The 17,012-nt window shown below is 32.3% G+C and overlaps 1 protein-coding gene across 1 annotated transcript in view; it reads right to left on the bottom strand.

Moving 5' to 3' along the window:
* Positions 1-17,012, bottom strand: part of Man2a1 (mannosidase alpha class 2A member 1) — a 163,187-nt gene that overhangs the window by 83,823 nt on the left and 62,352 nt on the right. The window contains exons 6-9 of the mRNA XM_026391315.2: positions 13,225-13,398; positions 10,195-10,381; positions 6,456-6,633; positions 569-771 (exon numbers count right to left, since the gene is read on the bottom strand). Of these exons, the coding sequence (XP_026247100.2) occupies positions 569-771; positions 6,456-6,633; positions 10,195-10,381; positions 13,225-13,398 (742 nt within the window). The remainder of the gene's footprint in view (positions 1-568; positions 772-6,455; positions 6,634-10,194; positions 10,382-13,224; positions 13,399-17,012) is intronic.

The raw sequence follows: 17,012 nt of genomic DNA, 5'->3' as shown, positions 1-17,012 counted from the left end.
ATGTTCTTCTAAGCTGAAAATAATGCCTACAGAAATGTGTTTCTATAAGGCTGGGGTTGTGGCTCAGTGGTAGAGCACTTGCCTAGAAATGTGTTTCTATAAATAAACTAAAATAGAGCCTCTACAATTCTCCCATACATGAAATAAATCAGTTTTAGACTATGCACATGGAAACCCACTTTGGGCTGCTGGGTGGCCCATTTGCGTATCTGAAGCTTATCTATGTTTCCAACAATTGGGTCTGCCAGATCATTGGCCTGCAGACACACATGATGGTGTCATGAATACTAATATGGTATGCAAACAATACAAGAAAATTAATTAGAAAAATACAAAACACAAAACTCAAGAAAATTCAACTTAGAACAATATAAGCCACTTTTCCTTCCAGAACAAAAACCCACTGTAGTAATATGATCACACTTTGGAGACATATTTCTGATTGCATTAAAATATTTTAATTAGATTAAATGCACCATATAGCACTATATAAACAATACATATTATACAAAACTCTTTAAAAAAGGCTACGATAATGGGAAAGAAATTAAGTTAAAGGTAAATATACCTTAAATGGGATTCCACAATTCTATCCATTCGCTTGTAAAAGGGTCTGGATGTAAAATAGCCACTCCAATAATGATCATCCCGGTCTGCATAAGTGAAAAAATCTCCACTTAGAACAGGGAACATTGATTGGCCTTTCTTTTTCATAGCTTCATCTGCTTTATCCACAGCATCAAAATAATCTGATAAAGTTCCAAATTGTATCTAGTAAAAACAAAAAGTTATAATTTAGTTATTGATACCTTAAAATTGTTTACTTCTTATACTGAAATGAAAAGTTAATAATAACTATGCAAGCTGTAATTCCAAAATGAACATACAGTTCAGATTTTACAAAAATCAAAAATGGGGAAAAATACTAGTGGCTGTTTCTTTTACTTGCATCAAGTCCTAAATTTATCTAAGAGAAAACTTGAACATCTAAGTAGTTAGGAAATTAGGAGAACTATTTAGATCTAAAAATTTGTGGAAATGAAAACTCCTTACATATCTTCAAGGTTTTGAAGTGCTCAAGGATTTAGGAAAATTCCTTACATATTTTTAAGATTTTGAAGTGCTCAAAGATCCAGGCATGGAGTAATTCAGATGAATGAAAGATGGATCACAAAAAATAAAAGATACATGTTTTAAGCAAAATGTTCCAGAAGTCTGGAAGAATAGTTTTGTTAGCCACAAGGTATTTCATATATCATAGCCTCTTCTTGACACCTAGGCCCCCACTATGAGTTCTTATAAGGAAAAAGGGACAGACTTTAAAAACAGGAGGTCATTTTAAAAGTTCATTTTCTCTGCACTGAGTGAAACACTACATGATAAGAATTGCAAGGTTGACTGCTCAAATGAACAGGTGATTCTAACTAATGATACAAATTACCAGTACATAAATCCATTTTTATGAGTCCAAACTATTGTACAAATCAAAGAAAGAAACATTATACCAGACCTTGTAAACAGATATTTAAAAGGTACTCATGTTAAAATAGATTATAAAACAGATAATGTGTTTTTAAATAATAAGATACTGATTTTATTATTTCTTACACAAACACACACACACACTATGAAGTATTATGACTGAATATACAATGGCAAGATTTTAAGTCCTATCTCTACCACTTATCTTAATATGGCTTTAAGGATATTACATAATGTCTCTGTGTTATGGAAAATACAGTTCTAAGTAAAAAGCTTAGAATTTTGACTGGAAAATAATGGTGTAGGTTTTAGCTATTATTTCTCTATTGCTAAGACAAAATTCCAACTGGAAACATTTACAACATGATAATAGTAAGGGAAATACAAGTTGTTACAGTCAAATTGTGTCATAATAAATTTCATTATAGCAAAATAGATGATTGCTACTAAATCCCTATGTTTTTATTAAAGATAAGCATTTTTCACTTATATCATCTATTCTTATTTTGGTTTCACCAAATACAGTGTTATCTTAGGCAAGTTAATCAATTAGTGTGCTTCAATCTCTTTATCCTATAATGGGAATAATCATGGTACCTACCAAAATGTTCAGAGAATAAAGTTAAATGAAAATTAATGTCAAATAATAAAAGCATTCAATATATTTTAACTCATAAGTATTACTGCTCACTCAACAAAATTACTAAGAAGCACAATATAAGTATGTATGCTTAACCATACAAGAATGAGATCACAAATACAAGGAATGATAGCATTCATTTCCTACCTTATAGGTACAGACAAGCTCAGAGATGTATACATAATTATAGTGGTAAAATATCCAATGATTGAATATATATCTAATAAAAAAATTTTTAGACAATAAAAATCCCTTTGAGTTTCAAACTTTAGGAATTCATGGCATGACAAACCTGATAGTCACACTGAACTGTATCCTTTTAAATTTCTCAATTAATATTGGAATGAGCCAGGATGAAACATTTCCTACTTGACAATTTCCCAAAGTAATGTTCAAAAGTCTAGATAAGTAGTCAATAGCTTTCTCACAAACTTCATTCAATTTTTAAGGACTGAAAAATATCCTCTGCCTATGCTATAATAGTTTCAAAAGTAAAATTTTCCATAATGTTTTCTGGTAGCTCATAAAAGTAAATATATAGGACACCTAAAAATAATCAAAGAAAAATATTTAAATGATTTTTACACTAAAAGGTGAAACAAATTCAATATTAAACATAAAACACCTCTATCAGAACACTACACAGAAAAAAATACATAGTTGTTAAATGATGATCGATGGCAAACCAGCTGTCTTGGCTAGACCCAATGTCATTTTTTTTTTTTTAGCCATCTAAACTCAATTATGTGTTTCTTCCTTTCCTTTCATTAAAATAGTAAGCGTACATTCTCAAATAATTAAAAAAATCTGCCAAACATTCCAGAAATATAACTACATAAACTGTGTGGACAAAGAAAAAAGTCAAAAATTTCAAAGACAACCAAACTAGTCAGGATAAAAATTCTGGAGAAAGTCAAAATGCATCAAATGAATCCTACACTCTCCCAAATTTTCATTTTAGGGCACTTATCCAGTCATTACACAAGACATAAAAATCTAATAGAAAACATTCCCTAACAGATGCAATTGATAATATTCAGCAACTAATTATTTTTTTAAAAAATTCTGTATATGAGAAAAATATAAATTCCTCAATCTGATAAGGGAGTCTATAAAGTCTTACAGCACACATCATGATTGATGATGAAATACTGAATGTTTTTTTCCCTTAGAAAAGTATGTGTACTCTCACCTTTGTAAATTCGGTATTTGCAAAGGCAAGAAGACAGAATGAAAGTTACAAAGTTTTGGAAAAGAATAAAAAAAATACCATTATTCACACATAGATAATTCAAAAAGAATCCATACACTATTAAAACTTAAAAATAAATCTTAAAAATAAATAAAAATAAACAAATTTACTGGATAACAAGTTAAACTGCAAAAGCCAATTATATTATTATACATAGAATATGCCATGCTCTTGAAGGCCCAATATTTGTAAAGTTAATTATACTCAAATTGAACCACAGATCCAATGTAATGCCAACTAAAATGCCACCATTTTTGTTTTCTTAGTAGAAATTAAAACATTGAGCTCAACTTACACAGACTACAAAGAATTAAGAATAACCAACAGAATTTTGAGGAGAACTAAGTTGAAAAATTAATACTATCAGATACTAAGACCTTTTATAAAGCTAGAGTAATAAAGACAGCATGAGATTAGTCAAAAGAAAGAATAGAGATTAGCAAAAGAAAGACTAGAAACAGACCCACACAAACATAGTCTCGCTTAGGATTAATGTCGTTGATGTTGCAGTACAATGCAGGAAACTATGGACTTTTCAAAAAAGTATATCCTTATATGAGCAAACATGCATCTTGAGTCCCACCTCGCATGATGAACAGCATTACATTTCAGACAGACTACTGAATGAAATGTTAAAAGCAAAATAATAGTTTGTAGGAGTAACTTCATACAAAAAGTATTTTTATGATCTTGGAGTAAATAAAATTTTCTTAAATAAGACATAACAAGCACTAACCATAAAACAAAATATTGTTAAATTAAGTTAATTAAAATTAAGGATTTCTGTTGATTGAAAGACAACACAGAGAGTTCAAAACATAAGCTACTTAACAGGAGACAATATTTGTGTAACTTTTTATTTGAAAAAAAAAAAAGACTCAATCCAAAACAGATAAAAGAATTATAAACAGAAAAAAAAAACAGATAACCCAATTTAATTTTAAAATTTACTGAAAGAATAAAATAGGAACTTCTCAAAAGAGGATCACAAATGGCAATAATCATGAAAAGAGGGTTAAACTTCATTAATCTCCAGGAAAACACAAAATAAAACCATCACATCTGCCAAAAGCACACAAATGAAAAGAAAAATACTGTGACAATACAAAGTGTGTCACACAATAAAACAACTGATATGCTGGCATATTACTTGGCATTATCCACTAAACTTAAACAAGTATACACAAAATGATAAAAAAAAATCCTAATCCATTTTACACCCACATAAACTCATACACAGGTGACTAAAACATGATAGATATGTTCAAGCAGCTTTATTTGTAATAGACGAGAAAAAAAAAAAAGAGGGGGGTATACCTAAATGTCCAAAAATAGCAGAAAGAATAAAACTTGGTATACTCATCAAACAAATTAGAGAGTGTATAAAGTGTTAAAAACAAGTAAACAGACAGAAGCAGAGAAGTACACACTTATGATTCCCTTCCAATACAATTTAGGAACAAGTGGTATCTTTGACAATAGTGGCTCCTATTGAAGGAGTCAGTGGTGACCAAGAGGGGACCTGAGGAACTGCTCCAGGTGCTATGACTATCCTAGGCCGTGTTATGGTGGTGGTTATAAAGGGGTTTTGAAGTTGGAAAAATTATCTACACACTTAGGGTGTGCACACTTCTTCTGTGTGTGTGATACTTTAATTTTCAAAATTACTTTAATAAGTTGTTATAGTGGGCATACAAAGGAAGAAATAGTGAAATAATAAAATTAGGATCTAACTCTTCAGAGTCAGACAGAAGACCAGACCTGTCTATGGACTACAAATCATTCTCCAGTACGATACATACATGGAGAAGATAAATAACTCACATACATACCTTTCTCTCTGATCAGATATTCATGTTTCAACTTTGCCTTTGAGAAGAATACACAGATGATTTAAACAGAGTCCCTATGTTCAGATCTCCCAAACTGGTAGTTATAAATATCTTGAATAGGCTTAGTATTTGACTTTAAGTTTTTCTATGTGATATTACATAAGTTTTTTTAATAAATTAAATTCTTACTACATAAACTGTGGTCTACCTCTAGCTTTCTAATTTTCTATATAATAATGTTGATTCCTTTCTATAGTATTTTCATAGATCTTCTGTCTTATAGGTAAATATGTAAATATAATAAACATGTTGAATAATTAATTTTCTCCCATAGGATCTTAAAATTAAAAAAATAAAATAAAATATAAAGACTTGTTGACCAAATGTAAATATATGTCTTCTATGAATTCTGACTCAACACATTTTTAATGAGATAAGGAAAATGCAAATCTATCCAGATATATTATATTATCAAATTACTACTAAATTTTTAAGATATGATAATGGTATTATGATTATAATCTTTAAAAGTATCCTTACCATTAAGAGATACATACTCAAGTAGTTACAGATGAAAAGTACATAACAACTGAGATTTGTTCCAACATGATCTTGGGAGAAGGCTGAGACAACAGTGGGGCAGAGGTGACAAAAGAGTGGTCTCAGTTGATACATATTGAAGTCGAGCCAGGATATGAAGAGAAGGGAGCTGTCTGTGCTATTCTCAAAACTTAAGGGTGCATTTCAAATTTTCCACAAGGTTAAAAAAAAAAGTAAGAACCACAGGCAAACTATTAATTTTAGAAATCTTCTCACTTAAGAAAAAAGGTTGTGTATTTTCTGGATATGAGACATTTGCAAAATTCATGATCTATTCATCTACAAATGCTAGTCACACTACTAAATCAGAAGGAAGCAACTATCATAGAGGAGCAATAAACTTTCAATGCTGGTAGAAAAATAGGGCATTTCTGCAAAATGGAAACTGCAACTTAGTAGGTACAGACTTTCAGCCACATAAAAGCAATGCCTCTATAATTCCCAAGGAGTGTTAAGAGTCATCTTTAGAAATTAAACTATGGTATATGATAATTTTTTTCTTAATGAATTGTACTTTTACATAAGAATTATATAGTCTAAGAAATGCCAAGATGCAGTACAAAGAAACTAAGAATACGGTGTTATAGCTTCAATGAACACTGAGGGTTCAACTTTGAAAACAATAATATAAATAAATATCTTCCATTACCTTTACTCCCAACTGAGGTTGAGAATTCATATATTTAAAAAGATACTCATAATTCTTGAACTGTAAGTCCCATTCTGAGTAGTCAGTGTAGCGAAAATCATCTCCAAGTGGGGCCAAGAGAACTTTAGTACGGAAAAGTTTTGACTTCTTTCGATACTGATCTAGAATCAAAAGAGCCCTATAAAAGAATAGAAGAAAACATGAATTATATTAAGAGGTCAACAGAGCAAGTTAATAAGAAAGTATCAATATTCAAATGTATAATACATTTAAGCAAATTATTGTATATATTATCTGTATATTTAATATTTATATAATTTACAAGGCAGATTTTTTTTATAAATCACACATTATCCACTTAAGAAATTATCCAATTAAGAAACCCATACTTTTCCAATGAACTATCTTTAGAGAAATATGGTCACAACCAGATTTGGCATATTAATTACTAGGGCAGCAATGTCTCCTGAAGCCTAGTCACAGCAATTGGCTCCCAGATAGCCCATGTTTTAAAATAATTTAGTCCAAGAAGACACAGAGTTCTCATCCAATCAACTTTGAAGTTTGCTTTGTTTTAATATCTCTTCTCTAATTTAATGTAAAATCTTTATAGTCTAATTAAACAGAAAAATGCATTTCAAAAAAGACTGGCATAAATCTTAACCTATAACATTCTACAGAAAGTATATCATCTTCTGAAGAAAGAATAACAATGGACACCTGCCATAAATAATCTGATTATCTGTTACAGTGTCCTTTTCAATACTGTTCACCATATAATGTTTGGGAGTTGAATAAGCTATTTTAGTTTCTATCTCCTCGGGCTCTAACCCAGGACTCAAGAAGTCAGTATAACACACTGTGCTAATATGATCAGCTTTTATACTTCATATTCTAGGATTCTGAAGAAAACTGGGAAATGCTGAATTGGGGAACTGTTTGAGGAAGTCTGGGAATTCAAAGTAAGAGGAAGACTTATAAAAATGAAATTCAAAAAGCAGATAACAGTGTAATTCATGGTGTTCATAAAACCAAATTTTAAAAAATTAGTGCTTAAATAACAAGTTGTTTTTTTTTTTTACTTAAATAACAAGTTTTCACTTCGAGGATTATTCAAAAGTGAATTGCAATTCACGATATAAAAACCTATGAAAGCAACCCAAAGAATATCAGTAATAAGATTAATTCTATAATAATTATTAAAACATTAAATTTAGAATCCCATATGGTCTTTTGAAAAAAATGTACAGTCTCTGAAACGACTTTGTACATGTTAAATTTTAGCAGTACTTTAGGGCTTGGCCAGTAAAGTATAACCATAATGCCCTTATGTAACATATAATGTTTAGTTTTCTAAGATTAGCATTTGGCATCATACTTAATCTTTACTATTAATTTACTCACATTTCACACTTTTCAAAACCAATTTTAGATTATTACTTACAATTTTTAAAAAGACACATGAATGATGAGATTAGCCACACAGAAATAAGACCAAAAGTAACAAGAGTAAAAAAATCAAATATATCAACCACAGATAAAAGATACTATGATTGGGCATGCAATTAGATTCTTGAGGCAGTCAGCATAAACAAGTTTACTATTATATTTACCACAATTTCTATATATTGGTGCTTTGCACATATACAGAAAAAAGAGTACAAACATTAATGGTGTCCTTTTTACATCTGGTATCCATCCTAACTCTCAAGCTTCTGCCCAGAAAATATCAACAGTAGGAAAGACCATTCTATACCATTCTATACCATTGGCATGTAGTATGTGCTCACTAACTGTATGACAAACAAATGATGAATGCATTGACCAATACTATATGTGAAGGCATAAAGATACGATTTGCTCTTGACTTCTTCTACTAAATAAGAAATGTCAGCTTAACTCCAATCATCAATCCCCCAAAAAAGTTCCTTGAAACATCAAATTATCTGACATTCAATGGAAAAAAGCCAAATTAAAATACGACACCATACAAAAAACTAATGAAGAAAGGTATTTCCTTATTTGCAAAGTAGAGGAATCTGTTGCACTTAACATATCAAAAGATATTACTTATATATTACAGTTAAATCTCATTTTATTTAGGGTATTAAAAAGTGTCACTGAGCTGGAATGCATGTGTTATCTTCACTCATCACCAGGTCAAAAAGATATGTCTGTATATGAAGTAAATAGAAGAATTATGTTAGAACTTTTAAGAAGTTAAAAAAAAAAAAAACCTCATCCATATGTCCCCTGGTGCATGGAAACTACCTTCAAAACCACTGGAACTGACTGAGCATAGACATGCTCCTAGGAAGCAATTTGTGGAGGGTTAGATAAGACAGTCAAAGGATTACACAAAGTGGCTTCTTTTCTAGCAATGTACCAAACACAGCACTCTCAACAGCACCCAAGAAAGAGAAAGGGGGCTCACAATACTTGTGGATACACTGGAACTCCCCAACTGAAACATCTGGCTAATCTTAAAATTAGCTCCCCATGATCCCTGACCACCTGAGCTGGAAGGAGTGATGTAAATACGGGCAAATACAGAGGGCTATGTGCTTAGTTAGGTCAGGGCTCCTCTTACCCCAGGCCTTCAGATCACTGCACTGTCTGCACAGACTAGCTTATTCTCTTATGCCTGACCAGCCTAACCCTAGAAAGCAGGCTGCTCACAGTTCTTGGTTTCATTGCTGTTGGAGCCAAGAAAATGAAAACCAGATCAGCCCAGTCTTGGAGAATTTTTCAAAAGAACTTTGAAGTCATATTTTGATAAAAGGACTTCTTAGCTTCAAGAAGACTCCCATGCTAAAACACCTTCAGTTCTGCCACAATGAAGGGCTCACACTGGAAAATTTTCTTTATGACCAAGAACTCAGTCAAGATTAAACCACCTGATCTCATTTGATTCCTTATGTATATTTTTTTTAAAGTAACTTATTTTTTAATGCATAGATTTGACAGTACAAAGATCTTAATGTATTTAAGAGGCCATTATTTTCTTAGCAGAGTTTTGTGTTTTTATATTATGATACAATGTTTTATTCAATTCATTATACTAATTTTTAAGTGAAGAAATTAAACTTTAAAAGCACCGAAGTTAGAAACTATAGGTAACTTGCTTTAATGAGATGAGTCCTTCATTAGCAAAATTGTATTCTAAAGAAATGTTTCATTTCTTTGATTATTTTACTTAAATAATGTCTAAGTATAAATATTCCTAATTAAAGTTTTCTATAAGTCAAAAATATCAGAAAGATGCAAAGCTGTATATTCATCAGAGCTAGGCGATATTCACTATTATTGAAGTTGTTACTATGGGAAGACAATTACACTCTTTATGTGTTCCATTTCAACAAATGTGTTTTTGCAGTTGAGTTGCTTTTCTTACCAATTTATACAATGGAGACCAGAAGTTTTATTATCAACAAAAGTATATGAAATCAATCAAACACGGTAGAAAGCTTTTATAAGGAGGGCAAAGGAGGTGGTAATAATAGTACATTGTGGGTTAGCCACTGTATATTGATCTTCTATTGTTCCATTTCCATTAAACTATAACACATAAAAGGCATAGTCAAATCTGGCATTTTTAAGTTGCCTTAGATCTTGTTTGAATGAATACTTAAGATAAGGATAATGCTGGCTACTGAAGCTATTTATTCAACCTCAGCAACTCACAGCTAAGTAGCTACTTTATTCATGATGTTGTCTTACGAAATACATGTTTTCATACCTTCTCTGGACATTTTCAGAAGATATTTCTTCTGAGGGGCGTCCCCAGGGACAATCATAGCTGCCTCCAGGAAGCCGTTTAAAGTCAAACTGGCAGCATATTTTAGGATCAGGTCCACAAGTGTGAGGGATGTCATAGCTGTAGAAAGGCATCATGTGGCAAAAAATATCTGTGGCAGATCCCAGATCTAAAATAAAAAGCCAACAAACAAACTTGCATTTACAAAATATGTTTTCCCCTAAACTGCTCAATGATGCCATTACTTCATACGTATACAATGCAAGCTCTATCTTAAATCAACAGCCCTTTAACTACCACTATATATATCCCAGAAGCGTTTAATAGCTTTAATCTGAAGGAAAATATATATCTCAGCCTCTCTTTACCTTTTCTATGTAAATATAGTATGGGCAAAAAGCCCCATAAAGAACCAGCATCTGCTGACCTGGAAGGATACCAACTGACTTGAAGTTAAAATTACAACTGGTTCATACAAATTCATGAGGCTGTCTACCCCTGTCTCATAATACCTGCCATATCTGTCCCTTGCCAGGCAATAGTACATACTGGGGGACCAAGATATTTAGCTAGAGGGCCTGAGTGAAAGAGAAAACAAAGGAACTGAAAGAACAAAAGAAGGGTGGGGCAGGGGATCATGAAAACACTAGTCAAATGCCTATTCACCTCTTGCACTGAGGAGAGAAAGCACAACACAGGAAAGTTCCCAGAGTCTATCCTGATGTTCACCAAAAGTTAGCCAAGGGGACTTTTTTTTTTTTTTTTCGGGGGGGGGGGGTAAATTTCAAAAACAAAAACAAAGAAAACAAAAAAAATGTAGAAAAAGAGCACTGATTACTGATGGAGGATAATTTTTAATTAAAACCTCAAGAGCAGCATGTGTTAAGATCTTGCCCTAGAAAGAGCTGATGCCCACCACCAAGTAAGACTTGACCACTTAAAACAGAGGTTAAAAGTGGTTATCCTCAGAAGTGTGATCCTGAGCTTTAAACAACTTCTCCTACCTTTATTTATGTATGGATTTCCAATTTCCAGAAATGGGTATTTACTACTTTATAATAAAAACAAAAGAAAAACAAAAAAAACAACATTTACATTTCTAAAAAATAAAAATAACCACTTCATGAGAACCAGAGCCAGTAATTCCAGGTGTAATGCAAGTTTCTCAGGAGGCTGAGGTAGAAGGATAACTAAGGCCAGCCTCAACAATTTAGAGAGAACTTGTCTCAAAAAATAAAAAGGGATGGGGATGTAGTCCAGTGGCAGAGCTCTTGCCTAGCATACCCTTTAAGGATTGGCCCTGAGTCTGATCCCCAGTGCTACAAAAGAAAGGGGAGGGGGAAACAATACAAGCTCAATTTATTGATATCTTTCAAAAAGCAACATGTTCAAATGTATCTTATGTTCTAAAATATTCCAATTTTAGCTATTTAGTTAAGATAATTATCACTTTTGTAAATTTGTAAAACCATTAAAACTTTTATGTTTCTGTGTTATCAGTGGTTTCAATGAAGCCCATTCAAAGGTGTGGCACCAGGGATATTGTTCACCAATACTTGCTATGTGTACACAGGTTACTACAAGTCCCAGAACTGACAGAAACTTCCTCTTCCTTTCTCCTACAGATGAAAACATACTCATCATCCACCCACCTTACCTTATACCTCACTACTTAGCAGTTCATATATACATTTAATTTTATCCACTGCCTTTAATTGGGCCTGCATTTTATCAAATTAGACAATAACTTCCTTACAGGATAGGATGTTTTCTGTATTTCTTCCTTGCACAGTATTAAATACATCAAAGTATTCAATAATTTCTTACTGATATTTATGGGTAAATTAACAATCCTTTGTTTTTCAAATGCTCCTTTGCATTCAATGAAACTACACAGGATATAACCCCTTACAAATTCTTGTCCTCCTTACAGGTTTAATTTTCCAGAATAAAAAATTACATAGCTAGTTGCTTTCCTTATTGGAAAAAAAACAGCAGTTATGTGTAATAAAGTTATTGTCTAGATATACAAATGATTTTTCTGAAACACCTAAGGAATATAGATTATATAGGAAAGAAAGTATGATGTAATGTAGAAATTTCCTAACATCATTTTAGCAACAAAATCTTGTTTTCAAGATGAAATCTTACTGAGAAGTTAATGCCAGGGAGTTAGGAGCTTGGGCTTCAGGATTGCACGTAACTAGATCTAAACCTCTGTTGCCCATAACCTGTCTGACGTTAGCAAATGGTTCCACATAGTTAAACCTCCATTTCTTCACCATCAAAAAAGGATAGTAATAAATGTAACTTAAAGGATGGTAATAAAGGCTAAATAGGAGAGCAGATATAAAAAGCATAGAATAAAGTATGGTCTACAGTAATAAAAAACAATAAATAAAAATAAATGAATAAATGATAATTGGGGATTGGGAGAGGGAAAGCCTCCCACTAGGCTATGGTTCTGTCTCCTCTGCCTCAACAAAGGCCAGCAGAAGCATGTCCTTGAAACATCTGCATGCCTATAGAACAGAATGAAAACAGAAACTACAGACAACATGAAGGGTCTTCCAGGAGGACAGGATTAAGGTTTTCAAGGGCAATTCCTACAAGGTAAAGAGACAAGAAAGGCAAAAGGAAGGACACAGGCTGAATATGAGACAAAAGACTAAATAGCAGTTCTCATGCATGTTCAATTTTGTGATAAAGCTGTGCTCTTTAAACCAGAAGCAAATGATAGCATTATTGGCACAATACTACTCTTGGTATTCCATACTTCCTTTAGACATAATAAAGATTCAATTATCTATGAATAAACATAAACATCACTGCTTAAAAGAATCTTGACACAAACATCCTGGAAAGTAACTGTAGTAAGAGAATGACCATCTTTAGTCCATATGAATTTTAATAATGACACTGAATAAAACCAACAATGTCATGAGTTTATAACCCTTGTGAAACAACATCTAGGTCAAGTGTGATCTTCTGCTTTCATCAAATCCTACATACCCCAATTCTGTCTCCAAAAAAACTCCAGTGTTTTATGCTGTGCAAAATGTTTTTTAACTGCATAATGAACTCTCTGGATAAGCATATGTGAAAATCCAGCACGTTTTAGAAGATAAGCCATTGTTGGTGAATGTCCAAAAGGGTCAATGGCCCAACCAGAACGAGGTTTCACGCCTGTTAAATAAAGAAAATAAGTGTTATATTTTGAAATTGATAAGTGAAATGAAATAAAAACAAGTCACAACACATTCAGACACATCAGAATTCTATGGACTCCTGGGTTATGAGTTAGAGGATCTACTTGACATCACCCTTTGCAAAGTACTCCCAGTAAGACTCCCCACAGGGAGGAAGCTGCCACTCATGTCCACCAAGGCAGGGAGATGGTCACTGAAATTCATTAGATGGAATTGAAATAAGCCCTCCGCCATCTCATAGCTATTATAAAGCCACTGCCATTCATCTGAGTTGGACAGACAAAAAGGACCAAAGCTCTACCCTCAAGGATCTCAGAGTGCTGTTATCTATGGAGGGGGACAGCCCAAAAGCACACTGATCTGTCATTTCAATTTATACTTCCCAATCTCCACATTTAGAACTTTTCAGTCTGTCATTTATACTTTACACAGCTAAAAATTATCTTAGTATATAGTGGTAGAACTGATCAGAATAATTATTTATCATATTTCACATTTTGAAGCTGTTGCTTTTTCTCTAACTTAAGAGGGGGATCAATAGAAATTTTTACACCTGGATCATATCAATTATAAGAACCTTCAAATAAAGCTATATAGTTCACAGATAAAAAGTAAAATAAATAAATAAACAGGTTATAGTTGAGATATTTATTCATTGACTATTATACAAATCTGATCTTTCACTTACGTAGGATTCTCAAATGAGACTTCTACTCATATAAATTAGATGCAAATTAGATAGTACAAATAACTGTAGAGAAATTTTTAGCATTATCAAAAAATTACCTAAAACAAAAGGCCCTGTAGGCATGGAATTTTACTGGTAAATCCTTTCAAATGTCCATAAATTTCATGGAATATAAAGAAAAATGCAATACTACCTAATTATTATATTAAGTATCATTAAACCAATAAATAATTCATATAAATGTAGCACATTAAGAAAGAAAACTAATCTCACTTATGAAAACAGATATAAAAATCATAAACAAAAAACACTAAACAGATTGAACTCAATAGCACCAAGACAAAAAGGGATTTATCCCAGGAAGTCAATGACTTTTTAATTGAGCAAACAGCTATCATATTCATAGAACAAATTAGACAAACCATATAATGTTAATAGATGTCTGAAAGAAATCCAGTAACATTCAATATGCACTGCTACTTGAAAAATACTAAAAAGAGAAGAAATTTCTCAATGCTATAAAAAATACCCACCATAAAATAATAGATAATATACTTAGTAAAGCTAAGCAATTTCCTTTAAAAATCTGAAACAAAAAAAGGCAAATAGCACCATTGTCATATGTCACTATCACACCTGATTTGAACAATGTAAAGAGATATATGGTCTAATCCTAGCAATATTAATAGGGGACAGATTTTTCATTTTTTAAGATATACTTATAACAATCAATAATAAATTAGCAACAATAAAATATTAGTAATGATAAAAAGTAAACTTTCTAGGAGATTTACACACATAAATACAAATCCAAACTTTCCTATAATGGTATTAAATGGTTTAAAAAAATGAGAAACTAAAAACTAAGAACTCATATTTAGAACATACAAAGAACATCTACAACACACAAAAAACAACTCACTTGAAAAGAAAAATGGTAGAAGACTTAGAAACTTCTAAATAAGACAAACCACTGGTCAATAAGCATAAGAAACAGTACCTGACATAATTATTCACCAAAGAAATGCAAATTAAAGCATTAAAATATCACTGTATTTCCATTAGAATGGTTAAAACAAAAAAAAAGTCTTAATGTCAGTAAGAAAATAAAATGGCTGAAATTCTAATTCATTGATGGTAGAATATAAAATAGTAAAACCACTTTGAAAAACTCTTCCATAGTTACCAATAAGTTAACACATATCTACCCTAGAACTCAGAAATTCTATACCTAGTATTTATCCATGACAATGAAACATATACCCACAAAAAGATGTGTACGCAAAATGTTTACTGCATCATAGGTCATAATAACTAAAACCTAGAAGGACCCCAAATGTTTGACAGGAAACTGAATAAACAATACTACTACTAGTCATCAAAAAGAATGAATTACTACCCAGTCATCAAAAAGAATGAATTACTGAGATAGACAACAAAACAACTATTATGGCTTAGATATGAGGTTTTCCCCCAAAGCCATGTGTGAAGCAACACAAGAAGGTTTAAAGGCTAAATGACTGGTGAAATGATTGAGAGCCTTAACTCAGTGAATTAATCCCCAGGTAGGCTGGTAGGGTGTAGCTGAAGAAGGTAGGCCATTAGGGGCATGCCTTTGGGGAATATATTTGTTGAGCTGAGCATAGTTTCTTTCTGTTTTCTGATCATCATGTGAGCAATCTTCCACCATGATCTTCTGCCTCACCTCAGGCCCTGAAGAATGGAGCCATCTCTATAAACCGAGACCTCTGAAACCATGAGCCCCCAAACAAACTTTTTTTTCCTCTAAAATTATTCTTGTGAGGTCTTTTAGTCATAGCAGCAAAAAAGCTAACTAAAACAAAGATGAATCTCAAAAACCAATGCTGGTAGCAGTATATACGATCATATATGCACCAGGCATGATGGCACACACCTGTAATATAGCCATTTGGGAGGCTAAGGAAAAAAGATAGCAAGTTTAAGGTCAACCTCAGCAACATAGTGATACTATCTCAAACATTTTTTTTTTAAGGGCTGGGATGTAGTTCTGTGGTAGAGGACCCTGGGCTCAATCCCTACTATGACAAAAATAAAAGATCACTATATATAAATCAACTGTGTCTCTATATTCTAGCAATGAATATTTCTAAATAAAAAAATTTAAAAGCATCCCATTCATAATGGGAGCAAAAGGAATAAAATACTCAGGAACAAACTTCACAAAAGGTTCAAGACTTTTATACTAAAAGCTATTTTAAAAAACACTGAGAGAAATTAAAGATCTACATAAATGGAAAGACATTCCATCTTTATGTATCCTCAGATTAAACTGACAAATTCAACACAACAACTACCAAAATCTCGAGATGGCATTATGCAGAAATTAATAAACTTAAATCCAAAATGGAAAAAAATATCAAAAGACCCTTAATAGACAAAATTTAAGCTTAAAAATAGAACGAAGTTGGAGGACTCATGCTTCCCAATCTCAAAACTCACATACACAAAGCTACAAAAATCAAGACAGCGTGGTATTGGAATAAAAACAGACATAAAATCAAAGGACAGCTTTATAAGCCCAAAATAAGCCTTTACATTATGGTAAACTGATTGTCAACAAGAGTGCCAGGACAATTCAATGAAGACCAAGCAACAGGAATGTTGGGACAATGGTAACCAACATGCAAAGGAATGAATGTGCAATCCTACTGGCTACAATACACAAAAATTAACTCAGAATAGATCACAGACCTGATAACTAAAACCATAAAGTTATTTAAAAATGATTTCTAACTATGACAACAAAAGCACAGGTGACAAAGGAAAAAATAGGTAAACGGAACTCCAGAATTAAAAATTTTGCCAGGTGTGGTGGTGCACACCTGTAATCCCAATGTCTTAGGGGGTTGAGGCAAGAGGAT

The sequence above is a fragment of the Urocitellus parryii genome, chromosome 1 (assembly GCF_045843805.1).
Source record: "Urocitellus parryii isolate mUroPar1 chromosome 1, mUroPar1.hap1, whole genome shotgun sequence".
Classification (NCBI taxonomy): Eukaryota; Metazoa; Chordata; class Mammalia; order Rodentia; family Sciuridae; genus Urocitellus; species Urocitellus parryii.
The sequence above is the reverse complement of the archived record's forward strand: the minus strand, read 5'-3'. Positions and strand labels throughout refer to the sequence as shown.